The sequence below is a fragment of the Scleropages formosus genome, chromosome 24 (assembly GCF_900964775.1).
Source record: "Scleropages formosus chromosome 24, fSclFor1.1, whole genome shotgun sequence".
Lineage (NCBI taxonomy): Eukaryota > Metazoa > Chordata > Actinopteri > Osteoglossiformes > Osteoglossidae > Scleropages > Scleropages formosus.
This window is the reverse complement of record NC_041829.1, coordinates 14,658,157-14,680,066: the sequence shown is the minus strand read 5'-3', so window position 1 is coordinate 14,680,066 and position 21,910 is coordinate 14,658,157. Positions and strand designations below refer to the sequence as shown.

Sequence of the window (21,910 nt, the reverse complement as noted above, 5' to 3'; positions counted from 1 at the left end):
AATGACCGTACAAGGTGGTATTGACCCGGACCTGGTGCTGCATTGCACAGCATACGGAGAGAGCGCAGCGCCCCCTACCTGTCGCGGTAACGGAGCCTTATTGGCACTCCTCTTTACATGTGACACCTGCAAAGCGCAGGTGAGCTCATATCTAAGAGGTCTTGATCAACATTTTTATGACTTTTCACGGCCATGACTTCTCTGTAGTGCAGGTTTTAAGACCTAATGTGTTTAAGACCATCAGTTGGAGGACTTTGGCTGGACTGACGCGTTCGCTTGTACTCCGCCAGGGGAAAGATCTGGTAATGCTTACAGGGGGAAATAAATCAGTCTGCGCAGCCCTTTCCCCCCACAGACTTATTTGATTTGCTGTTGGATTATGTCACTGCTGGAAAGGAGCGGTCATGTGGGAGAGATCCCACAGCCCAGCAGGAAGTGGGGAAGGTCTGGAAGGGTGTAAAACAGTGTAAAACCGATTTGCGGTTCTCACTGAAATGGTCTAAAATGGTGCTATGTGTTGTGAACGTGAGTCCATCTTTCTTTTTGGCCAGTTGGAGCACCTGGTTCTGTAGGTGTGGTTGTACTGTAGCTCCCTCCTCCTCTTCCCGTTATGGTGTATTGAGATGGGGTGGAGCAGCGACGCCATTTACATCTACTCCAAAGTGACGTACATCTCAGAGGATCATACAAAAAGTGTATTGCAATAACCATGTAATTCTTGAGTACAGTTTGTCTTATACCACAGTATAAACCACGAGTAGCTGCGTGTAGGTTTTTAAACAGAGAATGTCGTACGTGTTTATGGGAACACAAAAGATCAGGGGAGAAATGAAGCAGAAAGGGCTGAGTTTTGAGACCCTTCTTGAACTTTGACAGGGATTCAGCAGCTCTGAGGAACAGAGGGAGATCATTCCACTGCATTGGAGCCAAAACTGAAAAGCTTTGTGCTTTTGATTATGGACCTCTTGTGCGTTGAGCCACTAAGCGGGTAGGGGTGGAGGAGTGTCGTAGTCTGGTTGGGTTGTAGCGAGTGATCAGGTGCTGTCAGTATCTGAAACCCCAACTCATAATCATACTGGATATAGCAGCACTTTCCAGTACAGCTGAGGTGATGTTCACTGATCGCATGTGAATGCTTTGAAAGTAATCTGCTTATACATCAGGGTTACTCCACAGATCGTGTCCTTGCCTCCCTCCGGTACACCTACTCAAACCCAGGACTTGGGCTCACGTTGTGTACCTGGTTCCAATGATCTGGCCATGTTTCTGTAAAGCTGCTCAAGGAGAAGGTCATGTGAGGTGCCTTCAAGCGTTTGAGACTGGGGTTGGGGATGGTGCTGAAGGCTAGGGCCGCAGGGCATCGCTGCGGTTAGGGCAACTAGTAAAATCTCCACAGCTTCTATAGTGCTCTGATCAAGGAATTTCTGTACTGATACAGTAAAAATTACCCAACTGTACAAATGAGCAAACTCCCATTTAGCTTTGTGTACAGGCCTAACACTCAAAGTCACCTTAGAGAAAGGTGTCTTCTAAACAGATAAACAGTCGAGTACGGTAATGAATCAGCATTTCAGTTTGGAAAAAAGTAAAAATCTGAATTATGTTTTTTTCAGGTTTTGTAGAAATATATAGATAATGTGTAGCTTGGATTACCTTTAAATTATAAGAGAAATTCATTCTGCACATCATAAACACTCAGATTGCATCTTGAATAGATTTTCATTTATTTACAGCGGGATGAAAAAGAGCAGTTTTTACAGGTCAGGGTGTAAGTTTTCACCCTGACCCTGGAATGTCACATAAGTTGCCAAGGCAAACTTGCCTCTGTTTGTCTGTATGCTTTGTGCGTCCTCCTGTGGAATACCACGGTATCACAATGTTTCCCTTTGCTGACCATCACAGGGTCTTTACACATCTGTCACATTTCTTACAAGAAATAAGCCATCACTGAGTGACCTTGACCTTAATGACTTTTTTCACATTTGATGTGAGTATAAACACATTATATACATAAATAATATGTCACACATGGAAAAACTATCAGTGCTTTCTGGTGAAATGAGGGAGGTGAGATTTTGAAATAGATGTTACATTGACTTTTTAAAAAAAAAAAAAAAAAACATTTTTGAATATATTGAGAGAACAGATTTTTGTGTTGCATTCTGGGATATGTTTTGTATCATATTTATTTTTTTCATTATTTCTTAACTATTAAACATTTATTAAACTAATAAGTTATGAATTCATTTTTCTATTAATTTTAAAGTACTTTTGTGTCCATTTTATGCTGTTGAAAAAAGTACGTATAAATCCACCATGACTGGGTATTTGAGTCTCTCATATTTATGCAGTGTACCCTATATTACTCTGTATTGTCTATGTACATTCATCCGTTGTTTGCTGCTTTTCACCATGTGTTGTGTCATTTAGTAAAATTTTCAGACGTAAGTGTTTTTTTTTTTTCTTGGTTTGATAATTCTCCATCTTATGGAACAGTCCATCGCTGACTGGCCATGACCTTAATGACTTTTTTCGCCTTTGCAGCCATGATGGTCCCCTTGTTACTTGTTGCGACGGCCACAGAACAAAAGAATGTAACAAGCCAGACTGAAGGTAAGGGTCCGAGGACAAATTCAGATTGGAAGAGCGAAGAGTTCAGATGAATACTTCTCGTAACATGCGGTGTAGTCCAGGAGCAGCTGTGTTTGCACCATGATTTAAAGATGTCAGGTACCAGGAATGAGACTCTTCAGTGTAAAAATAATTCAGTCTGCCAAACATATACATTAAGGGTCCATTTTTTCCCTGACTGATTCACCCCCTTTAATTATTTTTGTGACGACTGCTGAAAACCAAAGTCCAATAACATGTTATTGTATGTGTTCGCGTTGCAGACAGGCGTAATAACTGTTATTGAACAGCTTGCTGAACGGCCGCCTTTTTACCCCTGTGTTGCTGACTTTCTACTTTGTCACACTGCAATTGCACTTTGAGTGTAGTCCTTTGGAAATGGGAGTGAAAATCAACCTCAGGGGAAAAAAAAGTTACTTGTTTTAGCTCATTTCTCGCTGCAGCTGTCATTGCGATGCGTCAAGAGGTTAATTTTATTGGTGAAAGATGTCTGTTTTTGAATAGTTAGATGTTAATTTCCCTACAAGTTGGGTGTTCTCTTCAGAAAAAGTTATTGGTCAGTACCAAAATGGGCAGAGCACCCAAAATGGGCAGAGCACCTGGACGACACCACAGGTGCGGGAGAGCTGGGAGGACATGGAGCCCCATTTCCTGTACACACTACTTAACCAGACAACTAGTGTAGAAGACTAGTTACCAGCAGGGGGCGTGATACTTTGCGCTGATATTGTAAGAAGCAGTTAGTTGCAGCCTTGATCCCGCTGTTCTTCTGCTCTTTCCATAAGCACTTTCATCTGTCCTCCAGAACCGAGCTCTGAACAGAACCAACAGGTCCTGGCCACCGTCCTGGTGGTCTCGCTGCTCTTGGTCATTGCCATCCTCCTGGCCTGGTACTTCCTCAGGTGGGTGCGGGCCGAAAGGGAAACGTAGGAGGCTGTGATGTCGCTTCCCGTGGCGGCGTGGGAGCCGGGGGGCGGGGTCCCAGAGGCGGTGCGGGGGAAGGGGGCCGGCCGGTGACATGTGATCGCAGCTAAAACTGAAAGCAGGCCGAATAGGGGAGCCAGAGTGCGAGTGCGGATGGTGTTGCTGCTGGTCTCAACGAGTCCCGGGCTTCCCATGAGTAAAAACACCTTCTCGAGCTTCACGTGGTGGGTCTCTCACGGGCATCTGTAGTGAAACTGACATCAGGCCCACAACTGAAGTTTTTTTTTTTTTTTTTTTTTTTTGTCTCATCCTCTCTTTCCTCGACATCTTAGGTTAAGAAACCAAAGGAAGGCAGTCGTCACCACAGTGGACAAGAAGATACCCAATGGCATTCTGGAGGAACAAGGTACCTTCTTTTTTTGATCAGTCATAATTGTTAACAAAACCCGACTTTGTGCCGTTTTATGGCACCCGTTTGAGGGGCCGCGACTTAGGCTGTCATTGACACTGTGAGGAAAGTTCACTTTGCCTTCCTTCCTGTGGGTTGCTGCATCCAAGCATGTTGACTTTCAGACGACTCAGTAAAAATGTCGGCAACAACGCGACACACTCCGGCTGTGTGTTGGTTCTTTTGTGCTGCTTGGGAAACACTCCTTGAGGCTGATGGCAGACATGAGTAGAGGGAGGAGAGTGTGAGGTGTGTGTCTGATGCACAACCGTGTCACCATGTGCTGCGCACACCTGCCCAAAGTGGTAAGAAAGAGGGATGTAGCTGTTTTATTATTATGGGAATATTAATTTGTGCATTAATTACCAAAAGTGACAGTGGATAAATAGACCAAGGTGAGCAAGGCGCGATTGCTGATTTTTTTTTTTTTTTAAATCTTTTATCAGATAAAACCCATACAGTAATGCTCAAAATGTCCTTTTTGGATTATGGTTCATATCTTGTATGATCTGCTCTGTGTTTTCTGTGAGTGTGTGTTAAGTTTTCTGTGCTGTCAGTAAGAGTCGTGCTCATATCAGAACGTAACACACAAGTTTTTCACCGCCTTGTCCTGAGCTCAACACGTTTTTGTACTTGAGTAATTACTGGCTGAACATGGTATCTTCAGGCATGCCCGGTCCTGTGTTTCTCTGCCCTCTGCTTGCATACTACTCTGAGTTTACTCAAAACACCCAACAGACTGGTAGTTACCACAGGAAGTATAGCAGCTGTAGTTCTCTTTTTTCAGACTATTATTGTGTTTGTTCCACTTTTATGACTCATGAGCTATAACAGCAATAATCATAATAACGGGAATGTCATTAATCATGTGATGGTCATGGTGGGAGCGATAGGGAGTGACTGTTAACATGGCTTCTGCCCTTGTGTGTGTCCTGGGGTCTCTGTGTGTGTGTGTGTGTGTGTGTGTGTGTGTGTGTGTGTGTGTGTGTGTGTGTGTGTGTGTTGCATCACAGACCCCAGCAAAGTTGTCGGAGGCCATGCTGGAGTGTCACACACACCTACCACACGACGAGCAGGTACTGTGGGTAAAGGGGCAGTGGCTCCCCTGCGCCGTTCATGGCCACCTCTGCATCTGTTAGACACTAACCGTAGCGTCCCGGTGGACTCGTCCTCACAGGGACACCAGCTCCGGCGCTTGCGAATCGCGCTTCCTCAGGCTTGGCCACTAACCCTCCCCGAAGGTGTTTGCTGACAGCTGCTCTCCCACAACGGCACCTGAAATCAGAGAGCTTTAACGTCGAAGCATCTGAGCCCCTTTGCTTCAGCAATGGTGTCTCAACCCTTCGGAAATGTCCTCGGTTGTCCCGCTGGTGCTGGGGGGTGTTGAGCTGCTCCAAGGTACAAATGAAAAAGGGGGAAATTTTTTTTTTCGGTAACAGGAGCTTGTGAAGCAGAGACTGAAGGGGCTTTTGGATCTGATTAGCTGGTCTGAATTTTCTCAGTTTCTCTGTTTATGTACGGTACTTTGAGATGTTGAACACTTTTGGGTAACATCTCAGAAATCTTGCATCCTGAACACAATTAAAGAACTTTATTTTAAACCGGAACAGATACTGCTTTATCCTGACTTATCATGATACGTGTACAGTTAGGAATGTACAAAACAGAAAGGAATATCTCCTTTCAATGTCAACTGAGCAAAGATAAGTATGACAGTAGAGTGCAATACACTTTATCAGTGCTGTTCTGAAACTTCTGAAAGACTCAGAAGTTCACAGATAAACGGCAAACCATCAATATAACACTTTACAAGCAACACCAGAGAACAGCTGGTAGTGTAGTGGTTAGGGGTGCTGCCTTTGGACCCAAAGGTTAAAGGTATGAATCTCCCCTCCAGTTGTAGTACCCTTGAGCAAGGTACTTACCCTAAAATTACCCAGCTGTATAAATGGGTAGGTAGTTGTAAACTTTTAACTGTAATAATTGTAACCTTAACATTGTAAGTCGCTTTGGAGAAAAGCGTCAACTAAATGAATCAATGTAAACATATACTAAGGTACGTCCAACTAAGATAGAAAGGCTGGAAGCAAACGGTTAAATACATGAGTAGAAAGTTAAAAGTATAAATATAAGAGCTCAGAGGAATACAAATATAAGATGATGAATATATATTACATCCCGTCCTGGGTGTGTCCCCTTCCCCTCCGGCCTTACGCCCTGTGTTGCCGGGTAGGCTCTGGTTCCCCACGACCCCGTATGGGACAAGCGGTTCAGAAAATGTGTGTGTGTGTGTGTGTGTGTGTGTGTGTGTGTGTGTGTGTGTATATATATTACATAGTATATGTTATGTGTACATATATATAATATATAATAACATATGATGTACATATATGATGATGACATGATGATGAAAGATGTTCCCATAAGACTTCAGCAGTGCGACTGTATGATTCACCCTCTTTCCAATCACTTGGAATTTCTTATGTATAGAAGTACAACATCTGTATACAGTAATGCTGAAATTGTAGAGCAGAAGTAATTTATACAAGCACCACTTAAATATGTAAGAAGTCACATGAGAACGTTTCTTTTCCATACGTTAGGTTCCACTCGATTATGTCATACAAGCCCGCTGTTCTTGCTGGCCTTACCTCTGTCTCCTTGTTGGGCTGGATTCTTACCGTGTTTGCAGATTTCATCATAACAATATTGGCATGCAGTGTTGGCATCTAGGGAAGTTGGGTCTTCGCTCTCAGTTGTTGCTTACATTGTGTGTTACACCTTTTTTTGCTGCGTGCATAAAAGTCCTGTGTTGCAGCCTTTGAGTGTATCACAGTTTGAGCTCCGATTACATAATGCCAGGCATTTTATGTGACATAATTGTTCTGTATTTCATTCGCTGAATACGTGTTTTTTCTTCGTACATGTGGGAATTCGAACCCCGCATGCCTGCATTTCTTCAAGTGGTATACCTGCCGAAGGACAATGATGACAAACATGGCAAATGTTTTTAACCGAATCATAATCCATACAATGTGATTAAAATATCCAAGATTCATTGCCTTATGAAAGGGATTGAGGCCTAAAAATTAACCAGTGTGATTGTTGCAGAGTACAGTGTTTTTATGATTTAACCTCGGTGCCCACCCCCCGACGTCTTTAATGGTGTGCCATGATCCCCCCATGCAGAGCAACAGACGGTGGTTCTGCTTCCAAGGTCTTCCTCCACATCCAAGACATACCCGCCCATCCCCGTGGACTCCCTGGAGGAGGAGTACAGGATCCGGTTGGCCGACGACGGGAAGCTCTTCCGAGAGGAGTTCAACGTATGACCATCCGTTCCCTCCCCACCCTGCCTGGATGGCACCCACTCAGAATCCGAAGTCCCTTTGCAATTACAGTTTTACTGTGATTATTGTAGCAGTGCACTTAAGTGACACTTTTCTCCAAAGCATCTTACAATGTTATGCTTGTACACCCAGCTGCTTACCATTTTTCACCCTTGGATACAACTGAGTAATTTTTACTTTAGCAATTCTCTGTAAATACCTTGATCAAGGTAAGAGCTCAAACCACTCTGCCACCTGCCGCCCCACTTATGGAAAAAAAAATATCTCTATTTGTCTTAAAAAATGACAAATCCCTGTGATGGACTGGTGTCTCGTTCTGAGTGCACTCTGCGGCTTGTGGTTAGGTTCCACACCACCTTGACCCTGAACTGGACCAGCCGTTATTCATAATGGGCACATGGAAGAGTAACGGAGGAATGTTTCCGAACACTTAAAATAAACCTTTGCTCTCAGTGTAGTAGCCTCTGTGCAAGAACCTCTTACTTTTGTCCAGCTCTGATTCGCTTCACATTCTGCTGAGGTATCACCCCTAGCTAAAACCTGGCCAAACTCTCTTCTGTAAATATGCTTCACAGTATATAGAGTTGAGGGTGGGGGTGTATTTAGGTCATAAAGAGGAAGTGACTGCAGGATGTGAAACAATGCAGTATACAGTAGATGATAGAAGAACAAACGCTGGTACAACGTGAACAGTACTCGTTTACTGCTGCATCGGGGCCGTACCATAGTAAGTGCAGGCCCTCCAATGACACGCGTGTGATACACGGTCACCTGTTCTCTTTCAGTCTCTCCCTGGCAGCTCCCCTCAAGGCTCCTACGAGGAGGCCAACAAGGAAGACAACAAAGAGAAGAACCGATATCCCAACATCCTTCCATGTGAGTGACGGGTGTCGCCCCGCACGTACACTAAGAGCGGTTTTGGAGCGGAGGAGAGGGGGTGGGGCTTGCAAAAGCAGGAAATGAGAGGCTGCCGGGATGGACGGCACACTCATCCGTTCCTCAGGCTCTTGTTCTCCAGCGTGACTTCTGGTCACCGATTGCTAACCTTTCCCTGACTCATCCCTCAGTTAGAACAGTTAGCGGGTGGTGTTGCGAGGAGCCAAACACATGAGTTACGGGCATGTAAACTGTCGGTGCTTTCAGCCCCCTGCCCTTCTTCCCTTTCGGTTCCTTCCTCTGGAGGAAGTCCTTCGCTTACCAGTGCATTCCTGTCTGCTTAAACACAGGCCTGCCCAACATCTGCTCAAGGGTCCGACATGGTCGCGGGTTCAAGTCCCTAAACCCCCTTCCCTTTGTGTTAAGCCCCCGAGATTGTCACGCGGTGGTCTCTGGCTTTGTTGCTCTTCCTCCTGCGCTCTTCCTCCTCCATGTTGTGTGCATTCACCTGACACATGCACTGAATGAAGTTAATCTTAGTGATGTTAATAAGTCATGTTTGACTCCCTCTCTTTAACAGATGACCACTCAAGGGTGGTGCTCTCACTCCTGGATGGACATACATGTTCAGACTATATAAACGCTTCATATATCGATGTGAGTTGTGGTAAATTATTGCCATTGTGTTAAATTTGTCAAGAATAATGTGTTTTCAGCTGCAGTTGTGTAAACATCTACACACAATGATTCATGTGAACCTTTATCATAATAATAATAATAATAATAATAATAATAATAATAATATCAGTGCTATTAACAATACTAGTTAACACCGTTTTATGCTATTTTGTAATGTTGTACTGTTTTTTTTCTCGTTAAATAGGGTTATCAAGAAAAGAAAAAATTCATAGCAGCACAAGGTATGGACAATGAATTTGTAATCTTTCATTAGTGGTATGTTACCATGTTTACATTTACATGTATTCATTTAGCAGACGCTTTTCTCCAAAGGAACTTCCAATGAGCTCTATGTGGTGTTATCAGCGCACACACCTTATTCCCCAAGGTGACTTACACTGCTAGAGACACCACTTACACTGGGTCACTCATCCATACATCAGTGGAACACACTCTCTCTGTCACTCACTCACACACTATGGGTGAACCTTTGGAGTGTGGGAGGAAACCAGAGCACCTGAAGGAAACCCACGCAGACACGGGGAGAACATGCACACTCCACACAGACTGAGCAGGGCTCAAACCCATGTCCTCTCGCAGCACCTAGGTGCTATGAGACAGCAGCACTACTCGCTGTGCCTCCGTGCCGCCCCTGTTTACAGTGCACCATGTTTATAGTGCTGTAATCTTCAGTCGCATCATGGTGTCCCGAGGTGCTGTGCTTCAGCAAAAATGTTGTGTTCCAGGGCCAAAGCAAGACACCGTCGCAGACTTCTGGCGAATGGTCTGGGAGCAGAAGACTGCCACCATTGTGATGCTTACAAATCTTAAAGAAAGGAAAGAAGTGGGTGTCACTTAAGTCGACTGCAAGTAAAGAAATGCATGCGTTGTCTCAAAAACGTATCGACACTTATTAAAATGTGCATTTGTTTGTTTGAGGCACTGAATTCAGTACTATTGGAGTGTGAACAGTTGCATCACTTACACAGTTTTACTGTGTGTTACACTGTCATTGACCGTGGTACACAACTGTGGTCCTTAAGGGCTTGATTTCTGCTAGCTTTAGAGAATATTTCATGAAAAGCAGTGGTTTAGTACCGGAAATTGCAGGAAAGGTGTCAAACTATCTCATTTGTTACTTTATTAATTATGGGCTATTATGAGCTGGAGTTCAGCAGACAGCAGTGCAGCTGCCGCTGATGGTCTCTGCACTGGGGGGGTCTCACACACAGCCGCTGACTTCACATTGTTATCTAGCGCCGATGAGTCGTCCTTCTTTAGCAACCAGACTCTGAACGCAGCCGCAGAGTCCATTATACTACAAGAGTATAAGATTTAGATCAGCTCTGGAATGAGCGATTAAATAAAGGTTGGCAATGTGCTTGGAGGCAGTGCCACTATTACTCCGTTTTCTATCGCAAAGTCGTCTTCAGTGAGTGGTGCACGGGCTGACACCAGCTATTCGTTCTCACACACTCTGATAGACAGACACACACACACACACAAATATGTCCTACAGTTACTCTGATAAAGAAAAACCCATTAAATCATATTATGTGTACCTGTCAAGGTTTCATATTTTATTTTTTATTTGTAAGTATAAATCTTGTCTCTTAATTGCATGCTGGAGCACAAACGTGTTTCCCCCTTTTCTACGTTTTGTACTAAACATAAAAGGACGTCGCAAATTAAAAAAAGATACTGATACCAAGACGCTGTACATATTTTGACAAATATTGTTTAAGACAGAGGGGGGCACAGTTGCGCAGTGGGTTGGACCGGGTCCTGCTCTCCGGTGGGTCTGGGGCTCGAGTCCCGCTTGGGGTGCCTTGCGATGGACTGGCATCCCGTCCTGGGTGTGTCCCCTCCCCCTCCAGCGTTATGCCCTGTGTTGCCAGGCTGGGCTCTGGCTCCCTGCAACCCTGTATGGGACAAGCAGTTCAGACTGTGTGTGTGTGTGTGTGTGTGTGTGTGTGTGTGTGTGTGTTATTTAAGACTAAATAACTACACACACACACACACACACACTGGCTAAAGCCGCTTTTCCCGAGGGGGTCGCAGTGAACCGGAGCCCAATCCGGCAACACAGGGCGCAGGGCTGGGACACACTCAGTCCATCACAGGGTACCCTGGGTGGGACTTGAACCCCAGACCCACCGGAGAGCAGGACCGATCCAAACCTGCTGTGGCCCCCCACTAAATAACTAGTAAAAGACTAATATTCTTAAGACATGTTTAGGAGACTGCGAGCTATGATGGTATCTTTAATGGGCCTTCTGTTTGGTACCCCTGCAGGAGAAGTGTCAGCAGTACTGGCCCGATCAGGGCTGCTGGACCTACGGCAATGTGCGCGTGGCTGTGGAGGACTTCACTGTGCTCGTGGACTACACCATACGCAAGTTCTGCGTGCAGTATGTGAGTGATGGGGGATGGGCTCGCTGGGTTTTGTGCGTCTACCTGCAGATACCACTTGAGAGGAACTTTGTAACTCTAACCCATATGTATTGTGTCCCTTTTTCGGCCGCATTTTGGAGGCTGCTTCTGCTTTTACGCGTGACAAACTAATAGCGCCGCAGCACAACTGTATACATTTTATTTTTGTGCGGCGCTGTTTTTGTGCAGCCGTTACGAAGCTTTCACTTTGTGCGCTCTGCAGTCTGCACGGGGAGGCACCATGTAAGGACTTTGTCTGTCTGGGGTTCGCTGATTATATCTTGTATTCCTTGCAGCTGTGAAATGAGCCTTGTGTGCATGTTTCTTTGGACTAGTCCAGGCAAATCCTCCAGCACAAGAGTTTGTTCTTGCGTCCCTGCTGGATCACGTTCAGCGCGGTTGGTCCCAGGGCATGATGGGTAATTTTCGGTGCTCTCTGCTTTGCAGCAGGCCGCTGACGGCTCCAAGGCCCCCCGGCTGGTCACCCAGCTGCACTTCACCAGCTGGCCCGACTTCGGCGTACCCTTCTCGCCCATCGGCATGCTCAAGTTCCTCAAGAAGGTGAAGGCCGTGAATCCGTCGTACGCAGGTCCCATTGTGGTGCACTGCAGGTATGGGACCTTTTCTGCTTCAGTGGTTGGGCTGCATTTGGGCCGAGTCATGTTTCACTAACTCCAGTTCATACTCGGTTTATCAGACTAATGGCAAGGTCGTTCCTATGCATTATGTGCCTGTTTTCTTTTTTTTTAATCCATTATTTCAGTGAGAGGGACGCTAGTGCACAGGATATAACAATTCCTTCCAAAAAATGTTTTTTTTTTTATACTGAGAGTTGTATACTTAATTTAAATATTTAAAATTTAGTGTGTTTTTTTGGAACAATTTTGTCTCGGCATTATTTCAGTTTTATTTTGCTAAAGGGAAACATTACAAGTAATTGTGATGCCATGTTTCCAGATGGCCTTCTACCTGTACTGTTAAAAGTTTTATAATTAAAGAACTTTTAAATATTGAAATGGACTTTTTGAAACAATTTGTGTTCCACTTTGCTGATTTTTTTTTTTTTAAATAATTTTTCTGGAAATTCTGGAAAAAATATTTGGAAAAGTAATATTGTGATACACTGGACTGTCCAGTTCTAATATCTGGTCATGCGCAGACAGACTCTATAAAAACACCTCTGCTAAGTGTAACTCAGTTGTCTTAAGCTCTGACCTTCATCGTGATCGATGCCATGATTGACATGATGCACGCCGAGCAGAAGGTGAACGTCTTTGGATTTGTTTCCAGGGTACGAGACCAGCGTTTCCAGCTGGTTCAGACAGACGTGGGTGATACTCAGGACACACCGAGGCAATCTGGTCGTCTAGCTCAATGAAAGTTCTTTCCCTGAATTATTATTTAGGGACTATGCTCATAGTGCTGTGCCTGGCACGGCTGTGAAGCAGTGCGGTAAGGTTCCACAGTGACTCCACCGCTGTTTTCTAAGCATCGGGCCCCCTTGGTTCTCCCCGCAGTGCTGGCGTGGGCCGGACAGGGACCTTCATCGTGATCGATGCCATGATTGACATGATGCATGCCGAGCAGAAGGTGGACGTCTTTGGATTTGTTTCCAGGATACGAGACCAGCGTTCCCAGCTGGTTCAGACAGACGTGAGTGATACTCAGGACACACCAAGGCAATCTGGTCGTCTAGCTCAATGAAAGTTCTTTCCCTGAATTATTATTTAACCTTGCATTTATCTGACAGCTTTGTCTAAGGCACACAATAGTCATCGCTACCCCTCCACACAACAGAGCAAAGTAACACACACATTACACGACTTCATTTAGCTGACACTTTTCTGCAAATCAACTTACAGTTAGTTACTTAGAATTATTTACACATTCATACAGCTGGACAGTTTTTACCCCAGCAATTTTAGAAGAAGTACCTTGCTCAAGGGTAGTACAGCCTGAAGTGAGACTCGAATTTATGACCTTTGGGTCCAGAAGGCAGCAGCTTTAACCACCACACTACTTTAAGCCCCCGCACATACTTGCAACTACACACAGTGGTCAATTTAGTCATTAATTCACCTAAAATACATGCCTTTGGACTGTGGCTGGAAACCAGAGCACCCAGTGGAAACCAACAAGAACACCAGGAGAGCATGCAAATTCCCCACAGCCTGAGCTCAGTGTGAACCCATGTCCAAACTCCCAATCCCAGAGCTGTGAGGCATCGGTGCTACCCTGTCTCATCCTCAGCGCTGGTTTCATTACCTTCAGTGAAAGTAATCATAGACTTCCTTGGATCACCAACTGGGGCGCCATGTCCGGAAAACAAAAGATACACCCAGAGGCCTTGTTCTGAAGCCCATCGTTGTGTCTCTGATCCCCGTCCACAGATGCAGTACTCATTCATTTACCAGGCTCTGTTGGAGTACTACCTCTACGGGGACACGGAGCTGGACGTATCCTCACTCGAGGGCCACCTGCAGAAGCTGCACAACACGTCAGCGCCATCCGACAGGATCGGCCTGGAGGAGGAGTTCAAAGTAAGAACGCTTTTGTTCAGTGCAGGGCTGTCACGTACAGGGCAGGGTGCCATTGCGCCAATTTGTTTTATTGTTGTGGCAGGATGGGGGGCATGGGGGTCCATTTCAGCTAGTAGGAATCACAGTCTCTGAAAGAGTCCCTACAGAAATTCGTGTTTATAAGTACCAGTTTTTACTGAGAATCGTTGGGAGGGTCAGTCAAGACAACTCTTATATGGGATGTCTTTTCAGGATGTAAGTAATAGCCTCTTGTGGCTCTAGTTTTATTTTTGCTGTGTCTTATGGCATCTATAAAATATTAAATAGACGTGAAACAGATAAGCAACTGAATAGTGTCCTTGATGTGCCTTCACGTTGTTGAATGGGTTTAAACGGGCTGAAAGTTCATCTCCGTGGCGGTGTGGCGGTTTGCAGAAACTGACAAACATGAGGATAATGAAGGAGAACATGAGAACGGGCAACCTCCCCGCGAACATGAAGAAGAACCGCGTCCTGCAGATCATCCCCTGTAAGTGCCGTGTCAGAGTCAGCGGTTCGAACCACTTCTGACAAGCTTCCTCACGACTCATTTCCCGCTCATGTTTTTGATACTTTCGCTGTGTTGCGTATCCGTAGACCTGTTCTGCAACTGGATTGTAGTTAGAACGTTCAACTGCTGGATGAGATATATAAGTCAATTAATCTGTTGATGTGAAAAATGAAAGAGTATTGATACAGGTACCATTAAGTCCCTTAACCATGTACGTTTTCTGAAATCCCACCACGTCATCTGGACAGCATATTTTCTCGAGCCATTAATTATGTCCACTCCAGAGGACATATATTTTTAGGGCCGACTTCCTTAACTGTACAGGCTGCAGTGTTGTGCCCCAGTGCACTTTATGGAGAACATTCTATGCTTTCAGATGATACATGTTTGGGGGCTGTGCTTAGACAACTTCCTACAAATCCTAGAAATACTTTCAAAAACTTTTTCTTTGTGGCTCTCGGAAAGATGTAGGAAGTGCATTAACATCGATTATATCATTGGAAGGAAAGTCAAATACTTCATTTCTCAGCCTTAAATCTCCCCAATATGGTTATCCCTCCTGTATTTCATCTATTGCAGAACACATAATTGATGTTTTCTTTATCTTTTCATTTACTTTAAAGAAACATTTGATAGCATCAATGCTTAAATACCCCAGTGGGTGTCAGTTTATATGTAATTTCATGTTTCCGAGTTAAGAGAAACTCAAAATGACAGTTATGCATCTTTAGTCCAATTTACTGGCCATCTTATTTAATAGCAGTCACAAATCTGCTGTCTTTCAGTTCAGCAGTATGTCTCTGTTGCGTTTAATAAGACAAAAATCATGTGAGAGATTGCAGGTAAATTAGACATTAAACCAAGCTAGTTTGCAGGCTATATTTGTGACTCAGGTGATGTGGGAAAATACTAAGAACAGCGTGTGACACATTGCATTAATAGTTTGACGAACAGTGATTGGCTGTGTGTTGATGTATATTGAATCCCCCCCCCCCCTTTCCCACAGACGACTTCAACAGAGTTATTCTGTCCATGAAAAGGGGTCAGGAATTCACAGACTACATAAACGCATCATTTATTGATGTAAGTACTCAGTTTTTTTCAGTGTAAATATGCAAACGCAAACACAGCGTATTGTGTCCTGCTCCACATCAAGCTGCGTGTTTCTCTCTGATCTAGTCACAGGACAAGCTCTACCCTAATGGCTTAGGTGCAAGATACTTCTCTGCAAGTTCAGCTGAGCAAAAAAATAAGAAATCTATTTTAGCAGCTCCATGCATGTATATAAAATATACAAAATAGTGGAATGAAGGGGTAGGGTCACCTTTTGCCTTCAGGCCCACTGTGCACTCTCAAACTTAAACTTTTTTCCACCCCCCATATATACATTGTATACACAGAAACACTCAGAGTTTCCACATTCACATCATTTGCATTAAATTTAGTTTAAAATTATCACGGCATCTTGAGAAACTGCACTACATCCTTCCTGAAGTTCACTGAGGAAGCTCACCTCCCACCCACATTCACGGCGTATTTTGATTTGCTCCAGGAACTTCCTTTTTTCTCGTGTTTTGACACTGAAACAGAGTTTGGGGTTTATGATGCACACTGTTAGATTCGTTGCAGAACAAATGATAAAACTGCGCTCGTACTTATCCCACTGCATGACTTTTTCCATTTCTTGGCATGCACTTTACCTGAAGTAACCTGTACCCAGTGAGCTGTTTTCCACACTTTGACCGTTTACTGATGCAAAATGAGTTGAGCTCCTTTCTGGAGGTCTGAAAGTAGGCGTTTTCCCGGGATTTTTTCTAAAAGCTCTTGCTTGTGCTCTTCCCTTGTCCCAGGGCTACAGGCAGAAGGACTATTTCATCGCCACCCAGGGACCCCTGGCCAGCACAGTGGAGGACTTCTGGAGGATGGTGTGGGAGTGGAAGTGTCACTCCATCGTCATGCTGACAGAGCTGCAGGAGAGGGAGCAGGTATGGAATGGTACAACGGCATGCCCTCCGGACTCTGCCGCACACGGAGAGGGCTAATACCGAGAACTCAACACCAAAAGAACTGGTTGATGATCCCAGTAAAAAGTCAATTGACAGAGGAGCAGCTGCTCAAATGTGGCACTTACATGACACGTACGTGAATTTTCCAGAGACTTCTGAAAGGTGAATTCTGTAATCTTATTTTTGTCCTTCATGTAATGCAGGATAAGTGCTTCCAGTACTGGCCGTCGGAGGACGCTGTGACATATGGCGATTACTCTGTGGAAATGAAAGGTGACACACTCTGTGATACTTTCAGTTTGCGGGACCTGGTGCTCACCTATAACCCGGTAAGTTCATTGTTCTCTGGTACATAGGAAATAGGGGAGCATAACAGCTGAGTACGAGATCCAACCACAAGTGATATCTGGCTGTATCCGCTTCAGTCATCAAAATAGTAATAATAGTTATTACAATTATTATGAGTATTAGTAGCAGTAGTGCCAGTATTATTATGTACTGACACCATTGTCCAAGATTACTTGTTAACTTGGTTAGGGTTTGGAGGGCATGGTGGCATGGCGGGCTTGGTCGGGTCCCACTCTCTGGTGGGTCTGGGGTTTGAGTCCTGCTTGGGGTGCCCTTTAACGGACTGGGGTCCTGTCCAGGGTGTGTCCCCAACTCCCAGCCCTGCGCCCTGTGCTGCCGGGCTAGGTTCCAGCTCACCGCAATCCCACTTAGGACAAGCAGCATCAGACTGTGTGTGTGTGTGTGTGTGTGTGTGTGTGTGTGTGTGTGTGTGTGTGTGTAGGGTTGGTTAATTGATTTGATTAATACTTATCTTTACTGTGTATACCCATTGTTTGCCCATCTAATTGGTTTTTTAACTACCTAATAAATACTTTTTGAGCAAAGAGTTTGGAATCAGTAATTTAGATCAAATGCAAGCCTGTATCAAATGCTGGGTTTTCAAGGCACAGTCATTTCTGTTGTATTTATATATTTTTATCTATATTTTTTTTATCTGACTCTTCAAAAAATATTAAGGTGAAAAGTTTTACAGTTTTTGTTGCGGGGTAACGTTTACTGTATAAGAGTAGCTAGTAGCATTGTGGTAAAAGGTGTTGCCTTTGGATTTAGAGGTCACAGTTTTGAGTCCCACTTCCAGTTGTCGTACACTTCAGCAAGGTGCTTACTCTACATTGTAAACTCCAGTACAGTTACCCAGCTGTATAAATGGATAAATAGTTGCATGTAGTTTAACATTGTAAAAGTAGCACTGGAAAAAAGCAACAGATAAGTGTAATATTGCATAAATATAACAATATTGTAATAGATAATATTGTAATTTATAATATTCTTTCATCACATACAGTACTACTTATAATTTTTATTCATTTTCCTGACACTTCTTTGCAAGGTATCTTACAATGTTAGGTTTGTTTATTGTTTATTTACCCCCTTACAATGAGTTACCCTTGCTCATGAGTACATCATCTGGAGGGAGGATTTGAACCTGGCTAATTCAAGTGCGAGGCAGCCTAATCACTATGCTACATACTGCTGCTTTAGCGAATGTGGGATGTGATGATTCACATACAGCTTTACGGTAATGTGAGCGGCAACAGTACCACGTGTGTGTAAGACATGACTCCGTACTTCCTTTATCCAGGACAAACAGACGCGCCTCGTTCGGCACTTCCACTTCCACGGATGGCCGGAGATCGGCATCCCGGCTGATGGGAAGGGCATGATTGAAATTATAGCGGCTGTGCAGAAGCAGCAACAGCAGTCTGGGAACCATCCCATTGTTGTGCACTGCAGGTAAGATGTGCCAGTGTGCACCGTGTGGTCTGTGTATGGTTGAGCATGAAATGTGATCCATCCTTATACAAAGGGGTCCCCTTACAATGAAAACCACTACAGAAGCTTATGGAAAAATAATAAAAAAAAAAAATCTATGTGTGTGTACATATATATATGTGTGTGTGTGTTTATACTGAAGGGGGTGTGTTGCCAGGTTAGGCACTCTGGTTCACCACGACCCCACTTGGGACAAGCAGTTTCAGACAGTGTGTGTGTGTGTATACATTTTTTTTAAAAATTTTGTACAACATTTCTGCCTGTCATATGCTCATTTTACTTCCACAATAGCTTTTGTATTCTGTGCCATGGCTTGTATCACACTTGTGTCACACACTTTGGGACAGAGACACAGTCCTGGTGTCTCAGACTCCAAAGGTATTTGTCGCTCAGTACTAACCTCTGTTTTACCCTGGGCTGCTACTGCAAATGAAGTCTTAATCTCACAATCAAATGAAGGCCACCTACTGTCTAAGATTTGTCAGCAACGCTAAACAGAACCTTAACGGCATAGTGTCTGCATGCTCTGCGGAGTGAAGGAAGTTCATGGGAAAAATATATTATTTCAGTATTTTAATTATCTTATTTTTTTTATCAATTTTTAGCCCCGTCACAATGAGAGTTTGCCGCACGGGATGATTCCAAAGAATGAATTTACCCCATTATGCCATGTGCAGGTGTACAATAGATGATAGGGTGAAAAGAGTGAATGGTTAAGGAAGCACAATGTACCCTTTAGCCAACTGATCAATACAGTGAGCTCCAGCTTCCGGCCTATCATGCACGCTGTTTTCACTGAGCCTAGTCAGAGTCGAGTTGATGTCTCGTATTCCGGCGGCCAGTTTCCGCGTCGCAGGGGCCCCATGGGCTTAATCTCCTTCTGCAATTCAGAATCACTTAGTCAAATTTAAATAACTGTGAAATATTTCATAGCATAAAACTTCATTTCATTAGATCAAATAAGCTAATTGTAAGAGCAGTGTTACTGCCCTATTTTACCTATTACTGTCCAGTGAGAAACCTTAAAAGATTACTGATTTCCAGTGGGAGACTGAAAATTAATTTCAGTTCTTCATCAAAGTACTTTGATTTAATAACAGACTCATCCCAAAGTTTTTAAAAAAAAATTAAAAGAGTCCTGTAATTTCCCTCAGGCATATTGGCAAGTATATATCCAGATTCAATATTTGTGAAACGTTTAAACCATCAGTCAAAGGGCAATCAGTCAAAGGACACAGTGTCATTAAAAAATACACACACACACACATTTTCAGAACCGCTTGTCCCATACGGGGTCACGGGGAACCGGAGCCTACCCGGCAACACAGGGCGTAAGGCCGGAGGGGGCATTAAAAAATACTGCATCCTAAAGCACAGCAGACCCCTGAGATTGAACTCAGCTTCTTCTGTTATAAAGTATGTTCTGTAAAAGGCCATCTTTCTGTTTTACTTTCAAAGGTTTGTTTTATAACTTACATTCATTCATTATTAATATTTTATTACACTTAATCATTATAAATAATATTACTATTATCTTTGAACGATGATACTAACTAGTACACTGTTATCCAAGGCAACTTAGAATGCTATATATAACTGGTCTAAACTACCTATAATTATTTACATACATGTTTATACAGCAGAGTAGCAAAACACACCCAGTTTGCCTGAACCAGACGTCTTTGGACTGTGGGAGGAAACCTGGGCACCTGGAGGAAGCACAGGGAGAACATGCAAACTCTTTTACCTCATCATTTTCCTTATATTTATCTATTTGCAGTTCCCTACCAGTTTCAGGATCTTGTAATATTTTTTTCATCACATAGGGTACTCAATATAATTATTTGTTCATTTATCTGAAACTTCTTTCCAAGGTGACTTATAGCGTTAGATTTGTATCTTTAGCCACTTGGAGTGAGTTATACATTTAAGCAGCTTGGTCATTTTTACTGTAATAATTCATGGTATGTATGATGTATTAGATGTATTCCAGCAGGAGCAGGATTCAAACACAGACCCTTTCCTAGGCAATAGCTTAAACCACTACACCACCTACTGTCTACTGTTGCCATGCGTAAATGCAAGATCCGATTAGAAGGGAAGGGGGGGTGCGGTGGCGGAGCGGGTTTGACCGGGTCCTGCTCTCCGGTGGGTCTGGGGTTCGAGACCTGCTTGGGGTGCCTTGCAACGGACTGGCATCCCATCCTGGGTGTGTCCTCTCCCCCTCCAGCCTTATGCCCTGTGTTGCTGGGTTAGGCTCTGGTTTGCAACCCCGTCTGGGACAAGCGGCTTCAGACGGTGTGTGTGCGCGCGATTGGAAGGGGTAACACCTCTGTCAACTCAGAGATGTTCCGCAGACTCTTCAGAGACTGTGCCTGAAAGATCTTAAGAAGCCACATATGTGGTAAATACTAGAAAAACGTGATAGACTTCGGTGAGGTCAGATTTTTATCTCTTCAAGCATCCCGACACAGCTGGACGGTCACAACGCTCACATCGTGTTCGGTTTCAGTCTCAACAGCAATGCCACTTCTGTTAACTGTGTTTGTCCTTGTGGTCCACAGCGCCGGTGCTGGCCGGACAGGTACGTTCATCGCTCTGAGCAACATCCTGGAGCGGGTCAAGGCTGAAGGCCTGCTGGACGTGTTCCAGACCGTGAAGAGTTTACGAATGCAAAGACCACACATGGTGCAGACTGTGGTACGTACCCTAGTGTAATACCCTGAAGCTCAGAGTAATTTCCTAGGTTCTGCAAATGGAGATGTCTTTAATCAACGTACAGAATGAGCTCTGGGAAACAGCTACGCGGAGCAGCCCCTTGGGAATTTACTTTAGTTCCTCTCCCAAGAAGATGATTATGCAAATCTTTAAATAGTATGAAATACAAAAACTTACACCACTAGTAAGTGGTGGTTTATTCAGTTTTCTTGAGTTTCACCAGGAAAACTAATGAAATCTCAAGTCAGTGCGTTAAATACACCTATCCCTGTTATACAAAGTGCCAGCTAAATAAATAATAATATTAGTAATATTGCTAATAAAAATATCAATGGGAGGCACAGCAACTAGCTGTAACGCTACCCTGCAATGATTGGCATCCTGTCTAAGCCACACTATACTTAGCCTTGCACCCCTTCTTCCGGGATAGGCTCCAGACCACCACAACCCTGACTTGCACAAGCAGTTAAGGAAAGTGTGTGAGACAATAAGAAATTTTCTAATTTCAGTAACAGCCCTCGTTATGACATATATGCAAGTTAGAGAAGAGAGGGAAATTGCATCTTACACCATGATGATTGACAAAAAAAAATTTATTTTTTCAGGAACAATATGACTTCTGCTACAGAGTGGTACAAGACTTTGTTGACATTTTCTCAGACTATGCCAATTTTAAATGAAGAAATCTGCCTTAATTCTTTAAATTTTTCAGTTTTTTAAATTGAATTCCAGTTTGTCAAGATGTATTTTTTCTTAACGGGATTAAATGAGCTTATATTTTGCTATGCACTTGTCCTTAATGTGACTAAAATGCATTTTGGATGTACCATATTGTCATATAGACATACTTATGTTATTCAATTTACGAAAAATGTACATTAAATTTTGATGAAATGTAAATGTGATGTGTAAATTAATTATATTGTCATCAAATT

General features: G+C 43.7%; 1 protein-coding gene across 8 annotated transcripts in view; it reads left to right on the top strand.

The window, feature by feature from the left end:
- ptprea (protein tyrosine phosphatase receptor type Ea) overlaps positions 1 to 21,688 on the top strand; it is a 67,577-nt gene extending 45,889 nt beyond the window's left edge. For 4 of the 8 annotated variants that reach the window (XM_018761130.2, XM_018761129.2, XM_018761132.2 and 1 more), the window contains 20 exons: positions 2,545 to 2,613; positions 3,437 to 3,533; positions 3,888 to 3,961; positions 5,017 to 5,079; positions 7,193 to 7,329; positions 8,139 to 8,229; positions 8,810 to 8,886; positions 9,113 to 9,149; positions 9,654 to 9,751; positions 11,203 to 11,322; positions 11,788 to 11,951; positions 12,858 to 12,993; positions 13,731 to 13,880; positions 14,295 to 14,388; positions 15,416 to 15,492; positions 16,260 to 16,394; positions 16,619 to 16,744; positions 18,067 to 18,218; positions 20,822 to 20,957; positions 21,581 to 21,688. In XM_018761130.2, coding sequence (XP_018616646.1) covers positions 2,547 to 2,613; positions 3,437 to 3,533; positions 3,888 to 3,961; positions 5,017 to 5,079; positions 7,193 to 7,329; positions 8,139 to 8,229; positions 8,810 to 8,886; positions 9,113 to 9,149; positions 9,654 to 9,751; positions 11,203 to 11,322; positions 11,788 to 11,951; positions 12,858 to 12,993; positions 13,731 to 13,880; positions 14,295 to 14,388; positions 15,416 to 15,492; positions 16,260 to 16,394; positions 16,619 to 16,744; positions 18,067 to 18,218; positions 20,822 to 20,957; positions 21,581 to 21,655 — 2,106 coding nt within the window. In that variant the 5' untranslated portion in view covers positions 2,545 to 2,546 and the 3' untranslated portion in view covers positions 21,656 to 21,688. Of the gene's footprint in view, positions 1 to 2,544; positions 2,614 to 3,436; positions 3,534 to 3,557; positions 3,780 to 3,887; positions 3,962 to 5,016; positions 5,080 to 7,192; positions 7,330 to 8,138; positions 8,230 to 8,809; positions 8,887 to 9,112; positions 9,150 to 9,653; positions 9,752 to 11,202; positions 11,323 to 11,787; positions 11,952 to 12,857; positions 12,994 to 13,730; positions 13,881 to 14,294; positions 14,389 to 15,415; positions 15,493 to 16,259; positions 16,395 to 16,618; positions 16,745 to 18,066; positions 18,219 to 20,821; positions 20,958 to 21,580 lie in introns of those variants that run through there. The other 4 variants (XM_018761133.2, XM_018761135.2, XM_018761136.1 and 1 more) reach the window with 4 other exon arrangements.
- Positions 21,689 to 21,910: the final 222 nt, after the last annotated feature.